This window comes from Plectropomus leopardus, chromosome 22, assembly GCF_026936395.1.
Source record: "Plectropomus leopardus strain MGB_pleo_1.0 chromosome 22, ASM2693639v1, whole genome shotgun sequence".
Classification (NCBI taxonomy): domain Eukaryota; kingdom Metazoa; phylum Chordata; class Actinopteri; order Perciformes; family Serranidae; genus Plectropomus; species Plectropomus leopardus.
The window spans coordinates 9,291,445-9,310,625 of NC_142197.1; the positions used below are offsets into that span (position 1 = coordinate 9,291,445).

Sequence of the window (19,181 nt, forward strand, 5' to 3'; positions counted from 1 at the left end):
GATCTCAAAGTATGCACACACAAATGGTAAAGCAGCATGGCTGCCATTAGTTGACTTTGTTTGCTCAGTCTGCTCTCAACTCTAAGGGGGCTTCCAGTCAAAACAGCTCTTGTGTGGAAATTTAATTTTGTCTACTAGAAAATTGCTTTGAACAAAATAAAACTGCCATGGGAGCAACACCACATTATCTATCTATCTATCTATCTATCTATCTATCTATCTATATATATATATATATATATACATACACATGCAAAGTAGTTAAATTGATTCTGTCTTTGTCTGTTTTTTTAACTTTACTGTTGTCATTTCCCATTTGTTCTGCTAAAAGTCAAGTTATGAATTAAATTGATCGAAGATTTGTGGCTGTATTTTCGTGATTAAAAATACATTGATCCTCATTATTACATTTATCTGTATTTCCCATACAGTGACTGTTAGCAGGAGAAATAGATATACTCTGTAAAATACACTGGGGCTTCCCAAAAAATACACGAAGCACATTTTTTTTCTTAGCTTCTTGGATGCCTCTGAGAAGTGCGCAACATTTTCTAGCGTGGTCACGATCAGTTTGGGCGGCCACCTGGCAGAGATCTGCACTCTATCTATCTATATCGTATTTTAACTCCTAAAAACATTTTTAAAGGGCAAAAGAGAATGAAAGTACCTCCGCCCTGAAATATAGTAAAGAATTACGTGATAATAACAACCTAACAAAGTTGTACACAGTTCTGACTCGAGGCTCAAATTCTTAGGTTCTTATGCAATGCAAGTTATGTAGCCTTTAAAATGTTAGAAGTTTATTGTTTTCGAAGTTATGAATTCAAAATAGTTTCTTGTTGAACTCGGTACAGAGCTGACGAAGATGGTCACAAGGTATGAGTTACCACACTTCAGAGAAAACCATGTCAAAAGCAGTGCAGCGAGATTTCACATTTTTACAAGCCCTCAGAGAAGATGATTTTCCACGGTTGTGATGGGAATCTACACATCATTGTACAGAGTGGACATCACTCTCAAATTTGGTGTAAATGAGTTTAAATGTTAAGTTTTAAGGGTGGCTTTAAATGAAAAATCGGCTGACTTGTTTTACATTTACAACATATTTGAAAAAGAGTCAAACTTACCAATTATCCATCATTCAATATGCTGATTATGTTTCAAGGATGTTTCAAACCTACAATGGACAATATACTACCTCTCTCTCCACATATGGACATCATCAACACATCGTTTACAATAAAACCACAGAGCAGGGCCGTGGAGAAGGACCCCACCCTCGTCTGGGGTCTCCCCTGCACACATCTCCTTCGTAGTCCACATGGTTGTGTTTCTGAGGTTGCATGCAAGGCTGCTTGTGCAGAAACTGGTGCAAAGTTGAACAATATCCAGCTGTACATGCATGCAGACTAACTCTGTAGGGTGTTTTCATCTTTAAACCACCAGCTCTTATCTATGGCTGAGCAGTTTTTCATTCTTGTTATTTCCTGTGCCAATCATGACAGTTAACATGCAGTATACCTTTTATGATGCAATGCCACTGGTGAGCATGCAGAAAATATATTCCACCGATCTCACTGCAGTTAAGGTCATAAGAGTCAGTAAATAACAACACATTTCTGGAAAAAAGGTCCAACGAAATGCTGGAAAAGTAGCTAATAAAGAATTGACTTTGTTTTTATTCTTCAAATCTTCTTGAAAGCGTAGCTCGTGTTATCTGCATCCTTATTTTCCCTGATTTAGTTGAACTATCATTTACTTTACTAAGCTGTAATAATTTTGTTGTATCGTTGTTTGGTTTTGAAGTTCATGTGTATGCTTTCTTGTTGGGCATTTAAAAAACATTTTTGACTAAAAGGGGACTCATTGTTCATATTATCAGGTTCATGCTTGTATTTTGGGTCTCCGCTGGTACATGTTAACATGCTTTAATGTTAAAAAACACTATTTTCCTCATACTGTCAGTGCCAGAGCACCTGTATCCACCCTCTGTCTGAGACATGCTGTTAGACTGCTCTCATGCATGCACTGTTCGTAGGTACGTACCTATGCAAAGTAATGCATCACAGTTGGGATGGCATGGTTCTAACAAACACAGGAAACTACCCGTGAGACCAGTGTTTGTGTCCGATGTGAAACCAAGTTAAATTTCACTTTCTCTGAGGTAAATCATCACTTTTTGTTAAGTGTGGTACTATGTAGCCTGAGATTGTTGCTCAGAGATAACTTTCACAGCGTTAACCTCATTATTTGAAACTTTGGCCACATTTAATGTGAACATCTGACACGGTAACATTATATATTACAGAAACTAAGGAAAAATAGGTCCCCTTTAATTTGAAAGTGTTGGACAACTCAGTCATTAGGACAATTATTTACCGTTTAGGGCCAGCACCAAAAAACACTTTCATTTTTACCTCGCCTAAGGCCATACAGTCAGCTCTGAAACTGTGAAGAAATGCATTTCTTGGCTCCAGTGCACTGTGACAGCAGTGGCTCACTGGAATGACATCCAAGCGGCTCTGAGTGTTGCTGTTTATATCTGCATCCGTTTTTATGGTATGCTATTCTTAAGTATGTGTTGTGATGCGAAGGGCATGCGAGATGCAAATTGATGCAGTGAAATTTATGAGGTGGCTGTATTTATGGGGAAAGGCTGCATGGGCTTGCCACAAAAATATAGTGTGATTTTCTGCTCTCACTGCTTTCTCGATACCAGCTGGCGATGTTATGACAGTGTGAGTAAGCATGTAATCATTCCAATACTTGTTATGGCACATATATATATATATATATATATATGTATATATATATATAACAGTGTAATAACTGGTGTTTAAGTCATTGATTTGGTCTGAGCAGTAACTCTACTTTTTGACTTCAGTGGGGTTGTTGACAGACAAAAAGTCACCCAACTCTCCTTCATGAAGTTAATCTCTCACCCTATTTCCTTTATAGGCTATTAGAATAAACAGAACATTAATGTATATTATCATTTCAGCCACTTAATACTGGTGACGCAATCAAGATAGTCATTGGAAGGGCAAGTGCAAGATGCCCTACAGCACCGTGCGTTACTCTGAGAAGAAATCACCGCTCACAGAGTGATAGTGCTCGATCAGGGAAAGCAGAGGAGGGTGTTGTCTGTGACTGTAGACGCACTGTTGCATAATGAATGAAGCAGATTTTGTGGTCACAAGAGTGAAAGTCCATCAGCCACATTAACAGGACCCTGCCAGACAGCTTTTATATGCTCCGATGTCTGAATGCACGGCTTACAAACTGGGGTTTATACTGTAAAAGAAAAGGTCTGAAAATGAGCTTTTTCCCAAATGTAATCACGAGGGATGCCCTACCACTAAAAGTCAACAGTTCTTTTTACGCAGAGGTCCCACAATTAGGCCACAACAAAGACCATTCATTATGCTCTGACATGTAATTAAACAACATCGTATATATACAGTTCATCTGGCTGAACACCCACAGCTCAATTGCTTAAACACTGTTACAAACATTAAGGAGAAAAACTTGATCTTAAATAGAACACAGCTGACACTGATTTCTACACGATATGAAAAAGCTCCAGCTTTTACCATGTCACAAATGATCCTCTGAATGAGGGCAATAGAACAAGTTTGCATTTTAAAATAAATGAAAAGATGAGGGAGTTGGTCCAGCTGGACGTGTTTTTTCAATGTCTTTGCAGTGATCTGATCCACCTCAACTTCCCGACCCTGAGCTCGAAGTAGCAGAAAGTCAGAATGTCGACTGTGAATGAGACCTTTGTTTTACAGACCAGAGGGGCCATGTTGTGTATTTGTGTTATGAGCCATGTTAACTATTAGGGTGAAAAGGTTAGTGCTGCTTCAGTGCTCAGCATGTCAAAGTGTATAAACTCACTGAGTTTTAAGGATTTCTAGAAAAAATCTTGGTGAGAAAAACAACACGTGTGCCGTCATAACAACAAAGAAAATGTCTGTGAGGCACTTCAGAGATATACTGCCATGCACAATTGATTGTGTCTGTCCACTTAGAAATATTGTGATTGTGTGAAAAGATCCATATGATCAGCTATTGATCCAGTTCAGGGTCTGCAGCCTGCGTGGTGTTTGTCAGTCTGTGCTGAGGTCAGCAGGAAGTTCCCACAGACCCATTGAGTGTAAACACAGCTGTCTGGATATGTGTGTGTGTGTGTGTGTGTGTGTATGTGTGTGTGTGTGTGTGTGTGTGTGTGTGCATGCGCGCGCGCGTGCGTGCGTGTGTGTCAGAGAGGCAATTATGGGATTGGTGGTGGTGGAAAACAAGGTTAGTGAGGTCACTGCTGAGATCGAGGGGGGAAGGGTTTGCTGCGTCTTTGCAAAGCTGCCTAATTTTCTTTATCTCTTCACTCTCCTAAATCTACACTCTTCTACTTATTTGCTTTATTACTCTCTGTGTGCAAAGTCCATATCAAAACAGACTTGCAACTTTTTTATTTTCTTAACAATCTTCTTTCTTTCCATCCAGCCAGCAAACCCAGCTTCACCGTCACCTATCAATTCTGCAATAAATCCACACAAGTGGTCAGATCCTCTTCTGTGTTTTATTTGATTATAGTTTTACTGTGTACTCATTGGTTTAATGCATAGAATAGCAGCTGCAAAAGAAGATGACCTACAACACCTACTAGCTTAGCTCCAAACTTACTGAACCTCTAGTTATCAACCGATGCAAACTCACGAACCGTGTTATGACGGTTTGTGGTCCTGGTTTCTTCTTAAATTGTATAAAATGGGCCTACTGGAGGTAGCCACCATGACATCACCTGCTTTATGTACCCCCAGAATAGAAGCCTAGAGTTTGGCATTTTTGCTGTCACAATGTTGGATTTTTGGAGCCAGAAGTGACCATATTTCGTCAAAAACGGTGGAGCTAACCCTAATACTAGCTGTTTCTACTTCATGTAAAAACTGAACATGCAACTCCTTCAAGGAGTCTTTTAGTACAAATGCTTAAAAAAACTTTTTTCGGCAAAACTTTTTTTGAACTGAAAACACACTGAAATTGCGCCTATACTCTGTGAATCTGGAGTTACGCCGTGGTTACATCGTTGTCAACAGATGGTACCTACCTGTCACTCAAGGTGGCCATGCCCTTTATTATGTAAAGAGCTGAGTTGCATAAAAATGCACCCCCTGAACAGTTGTCATGACAGGGGAAATTAGAAATAGAGAGCAAAACTGTTTTTGTGTCAGGCTCTAAACATGTTTATTTCTGCTGTTAAGTTCATCGGTGTTTTGAGGGATTGTTTATGGAGCCAGCCTCTAGAGGCCATTAGAGGAGCTGCAGTTTTAGGTCGGCTACTTTCTGTGCTGGCTTCATTTTCTAGCCCTGCTGGTGGTTGCTTGGGCTCCCTTCACTGCACTGACAGGCCATGTTGACAATTTTTCTAAAACACAGTCCTATCCAGTCTGCTGGATTCAGCTGCACATTTTTCTACCAAAACAAAGTGGTCAAACAGGTCTAAATGATGGCAGGCCTGCATGAGATTCGAACACAAATGGCAGAAATGAAAACTGAAGGTTTTGTGTATTGAGTTACAAGCTGCTCTGTCGGCTGCCAAGGCAGCATATTTCTGTCGCTTAATCGGAAACAATAAACACAATCCTAGATGTCTTTGTGACACAGTAGCCAAACTTACTCCAAAGCAGCCATCTGTTGGGTGCTCACCATTTATGGCTCATGATTTTTAGATTTTTTTGGGGGGGGCAGAAAAATAGATTAAATTAAGTGCAAAATTACTTCCTAATCTCCAGCTACTTCTGCAAATTCTACAGTGCAATATGTATATCTTAATTCCCAGTTAGTTTCTTTTCTCATACATTTTAAGATCTCATCTCTGACAATATCTGTTCTGGCATCTTAATTAACTGCCTGCCTTCTTGACCCTCAACCAGGTAAACTTTAGATTTACTGGTCATTTCTGGGACCTACAATGTCGAATATTGTTATTTTTTTATTTACAACTGGCACTATCCACTCTAGCTTTATCACATTTTCGAGTTTTCAATATAGAAGAGTTTGAAGGGTCTAAGGATAGAGGCTGTTTGGGTCCTTGGACGCTCATTGTAAAGCCCCAATGAGGAAAAAATGTATGATAACAGGCTATAAGTGACTAAAATTAATTTTAGGTGGTTTAGGAACCTGAAAGAAACAGCTATGGGAAAAGTGTTGAGGAAGGCAAAGGGCTAATGCGCAGAGATGGGTGTAAACAAGAGGGTTGGGCTGTGTTTTGGGTTCAGTATCAGATAAGAGACAGATTAGGGGGAGTGGTTACAGCCAACAGACGATATAGGAACTCACAAAAAAACATGTTTATGTTGGGAAAGCAGGAGCCCTGATCCAGTACAGTTACATATGGCCTGAGTGGATATAAGAGGGAAACTGAGGATTGTGAAGACACATTTTCACAAAGTTTAAAGAAAAAAAAAACTCACAAGAATCTTCTTAAAAAGTCACCAGACTCTATTTAAATAAACAGTCATTTAAGCATGTATGGAGCCCGCATATTTTACATATAACTGGGTGAATTAAGGGTTTAATTCAACCAAACCAGAGCTGGTGATTGTCTGAACAGTTAAAAGACAAACCAATATGCCGTTTGTGAGTTTTAACTTGTTTCTGTCGCCTTTGAATGAAGTGTGTTTCACAATGATAAAATTGCTACATGGAGTCTGGTATTTTTGATAGCTGTTTCTGGGCTGGTTTTGCTAACAAAAAGGGTGGCCCTCTTTACCAGAAACATCTATATCAGTAGGATTCTTCTTAATTTTGTCAGATGCCTAAAATAGCAATCTGAGCCTGTCAGTGGGAAAAAACAAGCACTTTTAGTGTACCTAAATGGACAGCACAAACATGCCCAGAATGGTTACATTGCAACCTCTTTCTCAGCTGCAGCGCTCTCGCTGAAGACTGGACCAATTTTTTAAATTGTTGTTTCTATTTGTCATTTAGACACAAAAAAAGTGGTATTTTTCAACCTGGGCCCAGTTTCTGAGTTATCCTTAAGGGTGCAACATGAATATAATAAAGTCTATATCTGTATCAGACATATTTTTTAGACTTACAGCTGCCATTCGTCAAAACTGAAAGTCCTCCCAGGCTGTGGACAAAACCGTCCACCTAATAGCCGACATGTAATGTTAAGTGTTTATTATTTTCACATTTGGCAAAGCCCAGTCCACAGCCACATGTATATAAAATTGTTTGCACAGACTGACTCAGCACTACAAGTCATGTTTATGTGTAAAAACAGTGTTTTCCACCTTGTAATTCAGTGCAACAGCATAAGAAGTTTCCTCCTCACTCAGTGACTGAAGTGAAGAAGCAGCTTCGTGCTCCGCTCTGTCTCTGCTGGACAGAAAGTATATTGCAAAAACAAATATGTAGGAGCACAGTCTGCGGTAATATAACCTCTGACCACCAGTGGTCATGATATGCCGTAAGTTTTGGGTGTTTCACTGGTGCAATGCCTGTTATACACTGTAAGACTTTTAAAAGACTTTAAAAAGATAAAAGTGTGACACCTTCTCACATCTAAAAACAATTAGTTTTTATTCACTGAGATTTTACATAGATCTTGCAGGGTTACTATTTACAAGACTACAACTAGATTTCCTTTGAGATTATTCCCATCCAGTTTACTGGTGGAAAGTATTACACCAAACTCCATTTAAAATATATGACATTTTAAGAAATCTTCACATCCACAAAAACCTTTAAGTCTAAACACTCAAGATGAAAGATCGCATATGTCAGGAGTATTCTTGTCAATTCAGCATCAATATAATATATAAAGATAAATTGTATTTGTGTACGAACTTTACATTTTGGATGTACTCAACTGACCACCAGCCTCCACTGGTTACATGCTCTATTTTAGCAGTAGGAGACTGTGAAAATGAGAGGCTGACCATTACAAAATAAAGATTTCTCAGGAAATTAAGTGCATGTTGGTGGATCAGATATACAAGAAATTAAACACAGACTCATGTTTACTCCATAACTCCACCAGTTTCTTCCTCTTTTCCACAAAACAAGAGAACCAAGACTTGTTTTTGTGTTTTTGTGCCCCTGGGCACAGATGCAAAAGTAGTAGTTGTGGTTGTTTTGCATCTCTTCGTGGTCATTTGAATCTGGTTAGTTTTTGTTCATTTGAGTGACATTTTGTCAATAAGAAGCTGGGGTTGATTTAATCGGAACATCAAAATAGGGAAAAGACTAACTTCAGACTGCTCAGACTGAGTTTTATGAGCGTGCAATACTGTCAAAATTTTATTCAGACATTGTAAATTTATCTGCAGCAGTGAAACTGCTTGAAAAGTCATTTAGGTCAGTTTAAATTTTGAGGTGCAGAAACAGATAAAGTGCCTCTTCGGAGTTAAGTGTGTGAGTTGTGCACAGAGAAGTGTGTGTTTTGAAAAGGTCAGCACACACTGAGGGATTTTTGGTCAGCTGACTCACAGGATAGAGGACATGGAGGCAGGTGTTGGATGTAGATGTGTGTACATGGTCAGCAGTGCGGGTGATATTATTTGCTTTACAGTCACTGTGAGAGACATGGTTAGCTGTGCCATGTAATTAAGGCCGTGACTGTTTGGGCAACAAAGTTAACAGGAAATGCATTTAAAGGTTCTTGGCGAGTGAAGTTGTTTTGAAGCTTGTTTTGGAGCAAAGAGTGGCTTGGGTTGAAAGGGCAGAGGTGAGGGGTCAGAGGTCTTTCTGAGGCGGCCGGGAATAGGAAAGTTGAGCTTCTTTGAAAGGGGAGCGCTTTTGTTTAGCAGACAGATTTATTTTGGGAAGCATGCAGAGGGGGGGGAGAAAGAAAAGAACATGGTCTATACAACAACTGGTGTTTCGTGAGAGCATGTTATCCTCATATTCCTCCTGTGTTTATGCAGCTTTGCCCTCCGGCTCCCGCGAGATGTCTCATCATTAGAGGTTTATATGGGAGATATGTTCATACATAATGTATCATATAGCGTGTCTTACATAAAGCGAGCCGGAGACGATTCACTCCCACACCTCATCTCTCAGCACGGAAACACGGGGCCGCTCAGAGGAGGTTCAGCCTACACGAACGCCGAACAACTTTTGAGGGCAACTCAGACAATAACATGACTTCATATGCAAGGCCCATACATGCAAGAATCTATACTGTGAAGCATAAACAATGTAAGCGCTGGAACAGCTGCCAAACAATTGCTCCCCTTGACGCAAACACACACGGGGATATGAGATGTCAGAGGGATGTCGTGCATGGGGCTCAGATGAGATCAGAGCGGCATTTTTTCATTTAGTGGGAATAAGAAAGAGCTCTGTGAGGGGACGGTCACTCCGCTGGCAGACCATGAGAGGAGTCATGCGCAACATACATGAATGTGTGACGAGCAAGACTGGTTAACCCTTTGAAACCTGAAGCAACATCAGTTTTCTTGTTCTGCACTCACACGTCTTTCACACCCGTTTAAAAGCTGAGCAAATTGGTTTGAATTTTTTTGAAAGCATGATTAAAAAGGTGATGAGCAACTTGGCAAAAGTGTCCTTTAAAATGCAAGAAATTAAATGACTTAAAATTTTGTTTAGAGGGAGAAAATATTAGAAGATAACAATTAACATAATTTTAAAATATAGGGGTAAATGTGACAACACAAATTGTATTATTATTATTATTAATGTTTATGTTATTTATTTATTTGTTTTTATTATTTGGGGGTTTTGTTTTTGTTTTTACCCTTTTTGGGCGTCTTTTTTTGTTGCTAGATTTCAGGTAATTTTCTTGTAACTTGTAACTTCTTTCCATTTTTTTTTAATTAGGCCTATTTGCTCAGGTTTCAAAGAATAAAAGTGCATGTGTGCAGATAAATAGAAACTACAAGGTATCGCATTATGCTTTGAGTAGGAGGACGGAAAATTTCCATAACATCATGTGAGGTTGATGCGTAGGTCGAGTTCATCCTGTTACAGTGGCAGAACCAGTTAAATGTACAAACTGTAAACAAACTCTGCATCAAATCTTGCACATTTACATGCTCACCAATCACACACAGCCTGTATTTTAATCATGTCTGCCATATAAATTATGCATTAGGTTGACATCAAATGTTACTTTAAATTACACTAAATTCTGATTCAATAGAAGCCACATTTTTGCTGATTTCACACCCATGACATGCTGCTAAAATCCCCCGCAGAACCTAAGCAGGCCATAATGTTGTTCACAGATTTCAATGGAAGACAGGCCACTGACATATAATCTACTGTATGACCATAGCACAACAAATACTGCACATACTGTACTACAAACCACAGCACACAAAGTTGAATAGGTCAATGGCGCCCTCTGCTTATCAACTCAAAGACTGCAATTCTAAAAACAGCAGCTGTTGCTACAAAATATCACTTTCTTGCACAATATGTCAGCATAATCGAGATGCATTGGAAATGAGCCATTGGGATTTTCGTTTGAAGCTTATTAAAACAAGCAGAGAACGCTGGGAGGGTAATGCGATGAGGGGAGGGAAGCTGGTGCGTATGCAGTTCATGCTCCAGTTGCATTAATTGTTAAGTCGCTGATTAATAATGTCTGCAGAAGAGCTGGAAAAGTAAGAAATTGTGCAAAATATCCATTAACTTTTGTAGCAGCAAGGGCGGATTATCAGACAGTCGGGCCCTGGGCACAAATATGAAAAAAGGCCCCCCATCACCTCTCCTACATAGGAGCAACACACACACTCAAACTTTATAGTGGTTTAGCCTCTTTTTGTGTCATTGTTTTACATTACTTTGCAGTCATAATGTGTTCTTTTGTGGGTTTTGTGTCTCTTTGCGATAATCTTGTGTCTCTTTAAGGTTATTTTGGGTCTTTTTTGGTCGTTTTGTGTGTCTTTGTTGTTGTTTTGTATTTCTTTGAGGTAATTTTGTGTCTTTTTTGAATATGTTTGGTCTCTTTGTAGCTGTTTTGTCTCTTTGAGGTAATTTTGTGTCCTCAGTTATCTATTGTCTCTTTGTAGTCATTTTATGTATCTTTGTGCCAATTCTGTGTCTTTTTTGGTTGTTTTGTGTCTCTTACAGGTATTTTTTTTGTCTTTTTTGGTCATTTTGTGTCTCTTTGTAGTTGTTTTGTGTCTCTTTGAGGTCATTTTGTGTCTTCTTTGGTCATTTTGTATCTCGTAGAGCAAATTTTTGCATTTGTGTCTGTTCGTGGTAATATTGTGTCTTTCTCAGTCGTTTTGTGTCTCTTTGGAGACATCTTGTGTCTCTTTGGTGTAACTTTGTACCTTTTTTTTGTCATTTTTTTGTCTCTTTGTAGGTGTTTTGTGCTTTTTGTTTTTACTTTGCGTCTCTTTGCAGTTCCTTTGTATCTCTCTTTTTAGTTATTTTCAATCTCTCTCTGGCCAGTATGTGTTAATTTGAGTGACATTTCGCAACAGGAGCAAGACACAAACACTTCATTGTTGTTTAGCCTCTTACAGTGATGGTAATACATCTTTTGTGGTTTTGGCTCCTAAGTAGCCTCAGTGTACCAGGATCAAATACTTTATTTTAAGAGTAATTAATTTGTCGCACTGCATCCACTTTTCGTAGTGTTTAATGTGTTTTGTAGTGTTTGTATTATGGTTTTGGCTTTTGACTAAAGGTTTTGTGTTGTTGTGAAACAGTTGATGCTCTAAGATGCAAAACATATTAGTATTGTTATTTAGTATTTTCGTATTTGCTGTCATTTCTCTTTTTTCAGTTCATTTTAGCTGGATGTCACAGTTGCCCTGAGCTGACTGGAGGGTAATTCAGATCACCTGTTGTGCAGGGTGTGGGGACAAAATCCTGACTAAGAATTGAGAGCAGCTTGGTGCATTTCCCCTCTGGGTCAGTCAGGATGTGACAACGCCCTTTCTGAGAGCTTAAAGAGGCGAGGAAACACACACTCTGGGAATTCTGATCTTCCCCCAATCAAATGCAGACCTCATGTTAGCAGATGTCAGACAGAAACTCTGGTCTCTGGTCTCTTCTGAGACTTGAGTGCTGTCTTTTGCTGTTCAGTTTTAGGAGAATTTTGTGCTTTTTAAAACCTGACTGGAGGGAATATTTAAAAAAAACATGTAGTAGTGTTTGCATGCAAGAGGTTTATTTGTCTCACTATCACCTAACAGCTGCAGGCTTTATAAAGTGGTTTTGTTTATTGGTTTATTTAACTCTTTAAGCATATTGGCTTGATTTCTTTGAAAAGAATATGGGAAGAAGGCAATGAGCAAATCTGACAATAAATGACATTCATAATTTTAACTTATTCCATGACTTTCCCAGGCCTAATGAACGTGTTCCATGTTTGTCATGACTGTGGGAACCCTGTTCACCTAAAAGAGTAGCTTCTTAAAAGCAAAATAATAACTGTTTTTAGACTTCCATAGAAACTGTGAACTGAAATCGAGACGGGCGGTCACAGGTGGTGTGCAGAAGTATCATTACAAATTAAATTTTTGTGCATGTTTCCTTTTACTTAACCACAAGAAATGCACCTGCCTAAGGCCAATAAGCTAACGGACAATAACTTCTTTGAAAGTGTGTGTTTAACAAGCTAATGATTAACACCATGGCTGGTACTGATACTGAGCGTGCAGTGCACACAGTGACAAGAACTACGTCGCAGTACAAATATCACTCAGCACAAAAGATATAACAAAATGCTTTTTAATCCACTCACACGCATCACTAATATCATTTAAGAAATTATATTAATACAATGTTCATTAAATTAGGATCTTTGAATTCTGAAATCCTCCTCTAAACAAATATTTACAGATTTTCACAGTGAATTTGGTACATTTGGTTACAATATCAGGATCAGAAGCGTCTTCCAAACCTGTTCATAATAATTTTCTCAAAATAAACTCTGAAATGAACAAACGGAATCACACAGTCATGTTGATAATAAAAAAAACAAAACAGGAATAAGGATAATTGGGATTAAGGCAGGAAACAGGGAATGGAAACTTTTCCCTTCCCAAATAAATCTGGGCTATGACTTCCATTTCCAACTGCAATAGTGCAATCACAGCTTAAATCTGCGGGCCGTACAGATAGAAAGTGTATTGATATGCCGATAATCAAAGGTCCCTTTTAATCAGTGCGCTCTACCTTCTACTTCCAATTACAAGCCCCAAGAAGCATCTATGTCTTGGTGTCCAACACAGGAAATGTGAGAGAATCTACTTCCTGCTCTGCTTCATAATGGCTCCTCTTTCCTCTCACATCTGGAGAGATTTTGTTTTACTCTGTAAATTTAAAACAAGGGAGTGAGAGCTGTAAAAAAAAAAAAAAAAGACATTTCTCAGCCCAAACAAGTGTAACTACCAAGAAGTCTCAGGAAGGCAGGAATGTCAGGAGGAAAAGTTGTTTAGGATGAGGAGTTTGGGTGTTCAGCGAGATCTCAGATCAGTCCTGCCTCTGTGGGACGCAGCCTTCCATCTCCAAAACCTCGGGCCATCCGTCAAATTTGTTGGTGTCTGCGCTGTTTTTTATATGCTGAGGATGGAAACACACACACATGGTGTTCAATATGAAATCACATAGTATCCTGCGTTATATGTGATGTAGAACAGTATCCTGGTGGGAGAGGCCTGAGAGGCAGGCTGTGCCATTCTTACAGGAAGTAAAAATGATAACAACCAAAAAGTGACGTGAACAGGGTTGGGCTGTTTATCTAACACGATCATAATCTATGAGATGACATCAGGTGTGCACGCTTCCAGCTGCCTCTGTCAGCTCGGCTAAATTTGTGCTGCATTTACAGGGTCCTCACTCATTTTCATGGACAAAATTTGAAAACTTTCTATGACTTTTCCCATATAAATAAAAAAAGATTCAGATTCAAACTCTCTTCACATAATTTCAGCGAGCTGGCGAACATGACGGGAGAGACAGAACGAGGGGAGGAAATGAAGGATAGTAAACACGTTTTTTCTACATCCACACGTTAGTGCTATGTTATTTTGTCAACTACAGAAAAGAAATTTGCCGTAGCAATAACAGATCAGAGCCACAGGCAGCTCTCAAGCTGCTGTCAAGAGGTGACCCAAAATTGCCCATTATTGTAGTTTGTTTTCCTTCACTTCACTCCACCCTTAAAACCCTCGAAAACCGGTATTTTTGCTATTGCTAAACATCAGAGTAAACTTAAAAATGACATAAGATTCAGGTGAATGCATTGATTTCTATGAGTGGATAGGGAAATTTAAATCCCCCCTCCCCCGTGAAAATTGATTATAGTGGAACGAAAGTCAGACTGAAGATGGAAATAAAGTGTAACGAATTTAAAATTTTGTCTGATTTCAGGCAAATAATGAAGTGAAAAAAAATTGTGAGAAAAAAAACAAAAAAATGAGCCTTATTGAATTTTTTTTTCAATGGATTCCACACATGCAGAAAAAAAATCTTCCTCACATAGAAAAACCTTTTTCCTCTAAAAAATAAATAAATAAATAAAATTCTCGCAAAAAAAAAAAATATTTTTCTCGCCCAAAACAATTTTTCTTGCAAAAACAAGTGAAAAAAAAATCTTGCAAAAAGAAAAAAATTTACACATGAAAATTTTTTTTTTTGGAACTTGGAAATGGATCACCAGAAAAAAGAAAATCTCACTTGCCCCTCAGGGCCTCCATAAATGTGAGACTGACTGTAAAATTAATTTTCCAGACGGACACAGATACTGTTGTTTCTGTTCCTTACAAACTGTGCAATACTTCAATACTTCATGTGAAGGAGTAGATGTAAACATGTAAACATTTGTAAACATTTGTTACCTGCTCAAATGGACTCTTGGTCTTGATGCCTTTTCCTCCGACAAAGATCCAGTTATCCCGGAAGCCCAAATTACTGACAGCTGAGCTTCCCAGATCAGCGATGATCTTCCTGGCTTCATCGTTGAGTCTAAAGAGCAAATACAGATGTTATTTCATGCAGCAAATATGTATCGGTGTGTCATTAACTGAGGGCATATTGTGGAAAAAGTTCTTACTTTGTCGAGGGATCATCAAATGACGCCATCATCACAATAGTCCCTTCTTCGATTTCTTTCAGGAATTTAATGAGGGGAACCACATCTGCACACAGTTACACACCGTTAACACAATGTATGTGTGTTTTTAAGAAGAAAAACACAAAATATTCTGAATTATACTCACCTCCTGCCCACATATCATAAAAGTCTGTCTTGACAACTTCCCCTGTTCTCCCTGTGAAGGAAATGTATAGTTTTTAATTCCATTAATTAACAACAACATGCAAAACTTATATTACCCACAAGTTCACAATATTAGTGATTAAATGTAGTTTCACCTCCAGGAATAAAATATTTTGGTTTTAAAACAGAGTAGTTATGATAACGTTACCATTAACCAGGGCGATGTTGATGCCTCTCCCAACATTGTTCTTCACGCTGCTCATCAAACTGGAAACAGACAAAGGAGGACGTTGATGGGATGACCAGCTTGATATTTTCACATGCTCTTAACAGTGTTTTATTTACTGCAATTGTGTATTTCTTTTTATATTCTTATGCGCTTTTGGATGCACTTAGTAACTTTGTTTGGATAGTTGCCATACAAATAAAGTTATTATCTATTTTATTATTATTATCATTACATTAAAACACTTCCTAGTGAGTTGTATCGATATGTAAGCCCACACTTTAGTTTAAGTTCTTAATTTAACATGTATAAACATTTTTTAAAAATTGTTTTAAATCACCATAAAGTATATGTAATATATTTGTTAACAATTATAACATCCCCTTTGACTGACTGCTGTAAAAACAGTTAATGACCATACAGTAAAGCACAGGTGTTCACAGAAGAAGTAATCGTTGTTGACAACTACTGAACATTAATAAACACTTAAAAAGTCCTTATAGCTGCATTATAGTGTTTATAAACCATTAGCTAAATGTTAATGCCTATAAATGCTTTGAAGGAGGACTTAAAGTAAAGTGCTACCCAGTAAATGTAAGAACAACCAATAACAGGCAGCAGATGTCTTTCCTTTCTTTCATTAGTATCAGTCTAAAGTTAACATGAGGACGCTGATTATTTTATTCCACCCAAAGCTTTACATCTGCCCTATGAACAATAGTTTTGGCCTAATACAAACTTAAGAAAATAACAAATTAAAAAATCAGCGCCTAACTCAGGATTCCTGTTGTAGGCCATGATAAAATGCTGATTTTGGTCGCATAGAAACATCTAGCGCAACCTACCAAAAAATGGCACAAAGTTTGCACAAGAGCGCCCGACCTCACGTTTTTCCAGGCGATTAAAGACGCTGCATCTCTTGATGAACTACACTGCTTCAATGAGTTTTGTTTACATGTTAATCTACATCTATATAAACAACATCACATCGCAAAAGCAACTAATTAAAACAAATAAAACACAACAGAGTTGACAAGCTAACGTAACAGGTTTGTGTAGTAACATCTCGGCGTCCCGCATCAGCCACAAAGCTGCGACATCAAAAAGGTGAACAGCATTAATGAAAATATGTGCCCCTGTGGTCACAAAGATTTTGAGATGCCACATCACTTACAATTTGTCCTCCAGGCAGATTCTGGGCCCCACCACACTGGCCGCTCCGCTCGCCATCTTGAAGGCGAAGTGTCCAACCGGACATGATTTAGACAGCCCACACTTGTACCTGACTGGCTTTGTCGCTGTGAACAGAAAACTCCATTTACATGACAAGAAGTACGTAGCACAGTATCAGGCGACGTGGTCCAATCACATGAGCTTATTCACAAACAGGTGCACACACAGAACAAAAACGATTCGACCTGAACTCTACCCAGAGCAATCTATTTACACTCTAAATTCCAACACCGAGCTTCACACAAACCTTCAACTGTGTTTCTATTGTCTGTGTGACAAGCTCATTATCACCACTCTTGTGTCGACTGGTATAGCGAGTTTTAAAAAAGAAAAAAGAGTATCAATGGTTTCAGTCACTGAGGAAAAAAACAATGAAATAACAATAATTAAAGCATACTTACAGCCTTCATTCGCCGGCATAGATTGTGCTGTAAAGCAAGAAAAAAAGTTTCAGGAGATTTTCTGTGGACATCTCAATGTTGCTTGTTTAAATGCACCTTTGTGGGAAAAATCCAATACCCTGAGCAAATATGTTGTACCTCTACAAAAAGTAGAGAATAAGCATATTTGGTTTCGGTAATGTGAACACAACCTTCAGGCCACAAAAGGGCAACTATCATTACTCCAAAATGCTCCTTCACAATAACTAATTTACACACGTGTCAGGTTTCCCTTACAAATGATACTCTCCCACTCTCTTTATACAGCTGCAGCTGCAACTTCATAAATACAAAAATAAATGTGTAAAGCATACGAAAATACATAATTGTGAATATATAAATACAGGAATGAACAAATAAATACTGGAGTACATAAAAAATATGGAAAAACATAAGCATTAATACATAAATAAACATTTAAATAAAACAACATATAAATAAATACATAAATATATACAGAATTAAATTTATAAATGTCTAAATAAATGAAAAACTGAATGAAAAAATAAATGTTAAAACAACTAAATTGGTGTAAGTATGCATAATGCATAAGTAAACATATATATATAAATGAATATCCTGAATTAATTGCTACATTTTGTACAGCTACATTTATTTTTTTCTGCATTTGTGTGTCTGTGGGTTACTGATTTATTTCTTTATTTATGCTTTTTTCATATTTCTGTATTTATTTAAACATTTATTCATTCTATTGTTTCTTCCTGTATTTACTTATTTACTCATAAATTTATTTATTGACTTTTTTGTTCTTTTTTGTCCTCCATACACAGTGACGAGTGCAAGAAATAAAACTCACAAATCACACTTCCTAGTTTGAAATCCAGGTTGATCTCCAGCAGCTGAAAAGCCAGAAAAACAGCCAAGAGGAATGCAAAGATGAGCGCTGCTAGCTTCAAAACACCTGAAAAGGTGACAAATAGACATTTAAATAAACATTTAAGATAACATCACGCAATATATTACCACTGTGTTACTGTTGTGTAACGCAAAGCCTTTACACTTACCGCCAGCCCTGAACATCATCGCGACGCTCCGGCTACTTTATCCACAGCCAACAACCTGTAGTGACAACACAGAGTATTTTATTTTCATTTCTAACTGTAAATGTGTGACCCTGCAGGAGGTAAACATGGGGTTAATGACAGCAACAGCGGTAACTTTAGCTGTTTGGCTGCTAATAGTTGAAATTAGACACACGGATAATGCCACACAAAGTTATTTTGGGCATTTTGAAGTCTCTTTAGCTTCACTCGAGTAGTTATTACAATGCAGTAAGCGCTTATAACGCTGTCGCACAGCTTTAGTTGACTGTTTCATGCTGTATTTAGCATTGAAGCTACATGTAAAGCTAACTGGCGTCAACTGTAGCGTTTAAACTGACGTTACGTTGACTCGTCTGCTGTGTAACTTCCTCTTTACTGCCTACGTTTTGCAAACTGACACCGTAAAAACTCCAGCGATGATAACAATAATAATAATAATATGGAAGTAATGTTAAGATATTATCCAATGGATGGATGTTAACACCTTTGCTTACCTGTTCAATCGCCACGGTAACGGCGCTGGCCCCGGTTGTCTCGCGCTTTATAAAGCGATAACAGTGATTCGTGTAATGACAGCTAAGATCGTGAGGGGGAAACGACGCAGACAGATGCGTCACTCTGTCGAAGAAACAAATACCACAAAGGGGGCAGACCTGTAATTTCGTTGTTGTTGCTGGATTGGTTTATTTTTGTTTCGTTTTTGTAGTATTATTGTTTTGTAGCACAGAGTCCAACTAGCAAGAAACAAAAAAGAAGTTATATAAAAAAAATTAATCTTTGCATGTAATAACACATTTATAGCCTACAGGTCAAATCATGACCATGAATGAAGACAAGATCATAAGGGACTGTTTGTTATTTATTAGAGGGGTGGTACAAAAAGGGGGAGGCATGTGAAATAATTTCTTAAGCACTGGGGAGTGACTTGTGGGTTTTTTTGTTGTTTTTTTTAAGTTTTGGGGAGGCGCATACAACCATACCTAAGCTAACCAGCCCAAGTG

General features: G+C 38.2%; 1 protein-coding gene across 1 annotated transcript; it reads right to left on the reverse strand.

Moving 5' to 3' along the window:
• Positions 1-12,710: 12,710 nt before the first annotated feature.
• On the reverse strand, positions 12,711-18,774 carry fam3c (FAM3 metabolism regulating signaling molecule C). Its single transcript, XM_042511420.2, has 10 exons — positions 18,675-18,774; positions 18,142-18,196; positions 17,934-18,038; positions 17,078-17,104; positions 16,618-16,741; positions 15,426-15,484; positions 15,219-15,269; positions 15,053-15,137; positions 14,838-14,964; positions 12,711-13,560 (listed from the first exon to the last, which is right to left on the reverse strand). The coding sequence occupies exons 2-10, from the start codon at positions 18,158-18,160 to the stop codon at positions 13,471-13,473; spliced, it is 687 nt and encodes a 228-aa protein (XP_042367354.2). The 5' UTR covers positions 18,161-18,196; positions 18,675-18,774; the 3' UTR covers positions 12,711-13,470.
• Positions 18,775-19,181: the final 407 nt, after the last annotated feature.

What these genes read in the sequence shown, in the direction of transcription:
- fam3c (XM_042511420.2), bottom strand. An exon ending in CAAACTAGGAAGTGTGATTT is followed by an intron (nt 17,105 to 17,933) that starts GTGAGTTTTATT and finishes CTTGCTTTACAG; the next exon opens with CACAATCTATGCCGGCGAAT. An exon ending in TTTGATGATCCCTCGACAAA is followed by an intron (nt 14,965 to 15,052) that starts GTAAGAACTTTT and finishes TTTGCTCTTTAG; the next exon opens with ACTCAACGATGAAGCCAGGA.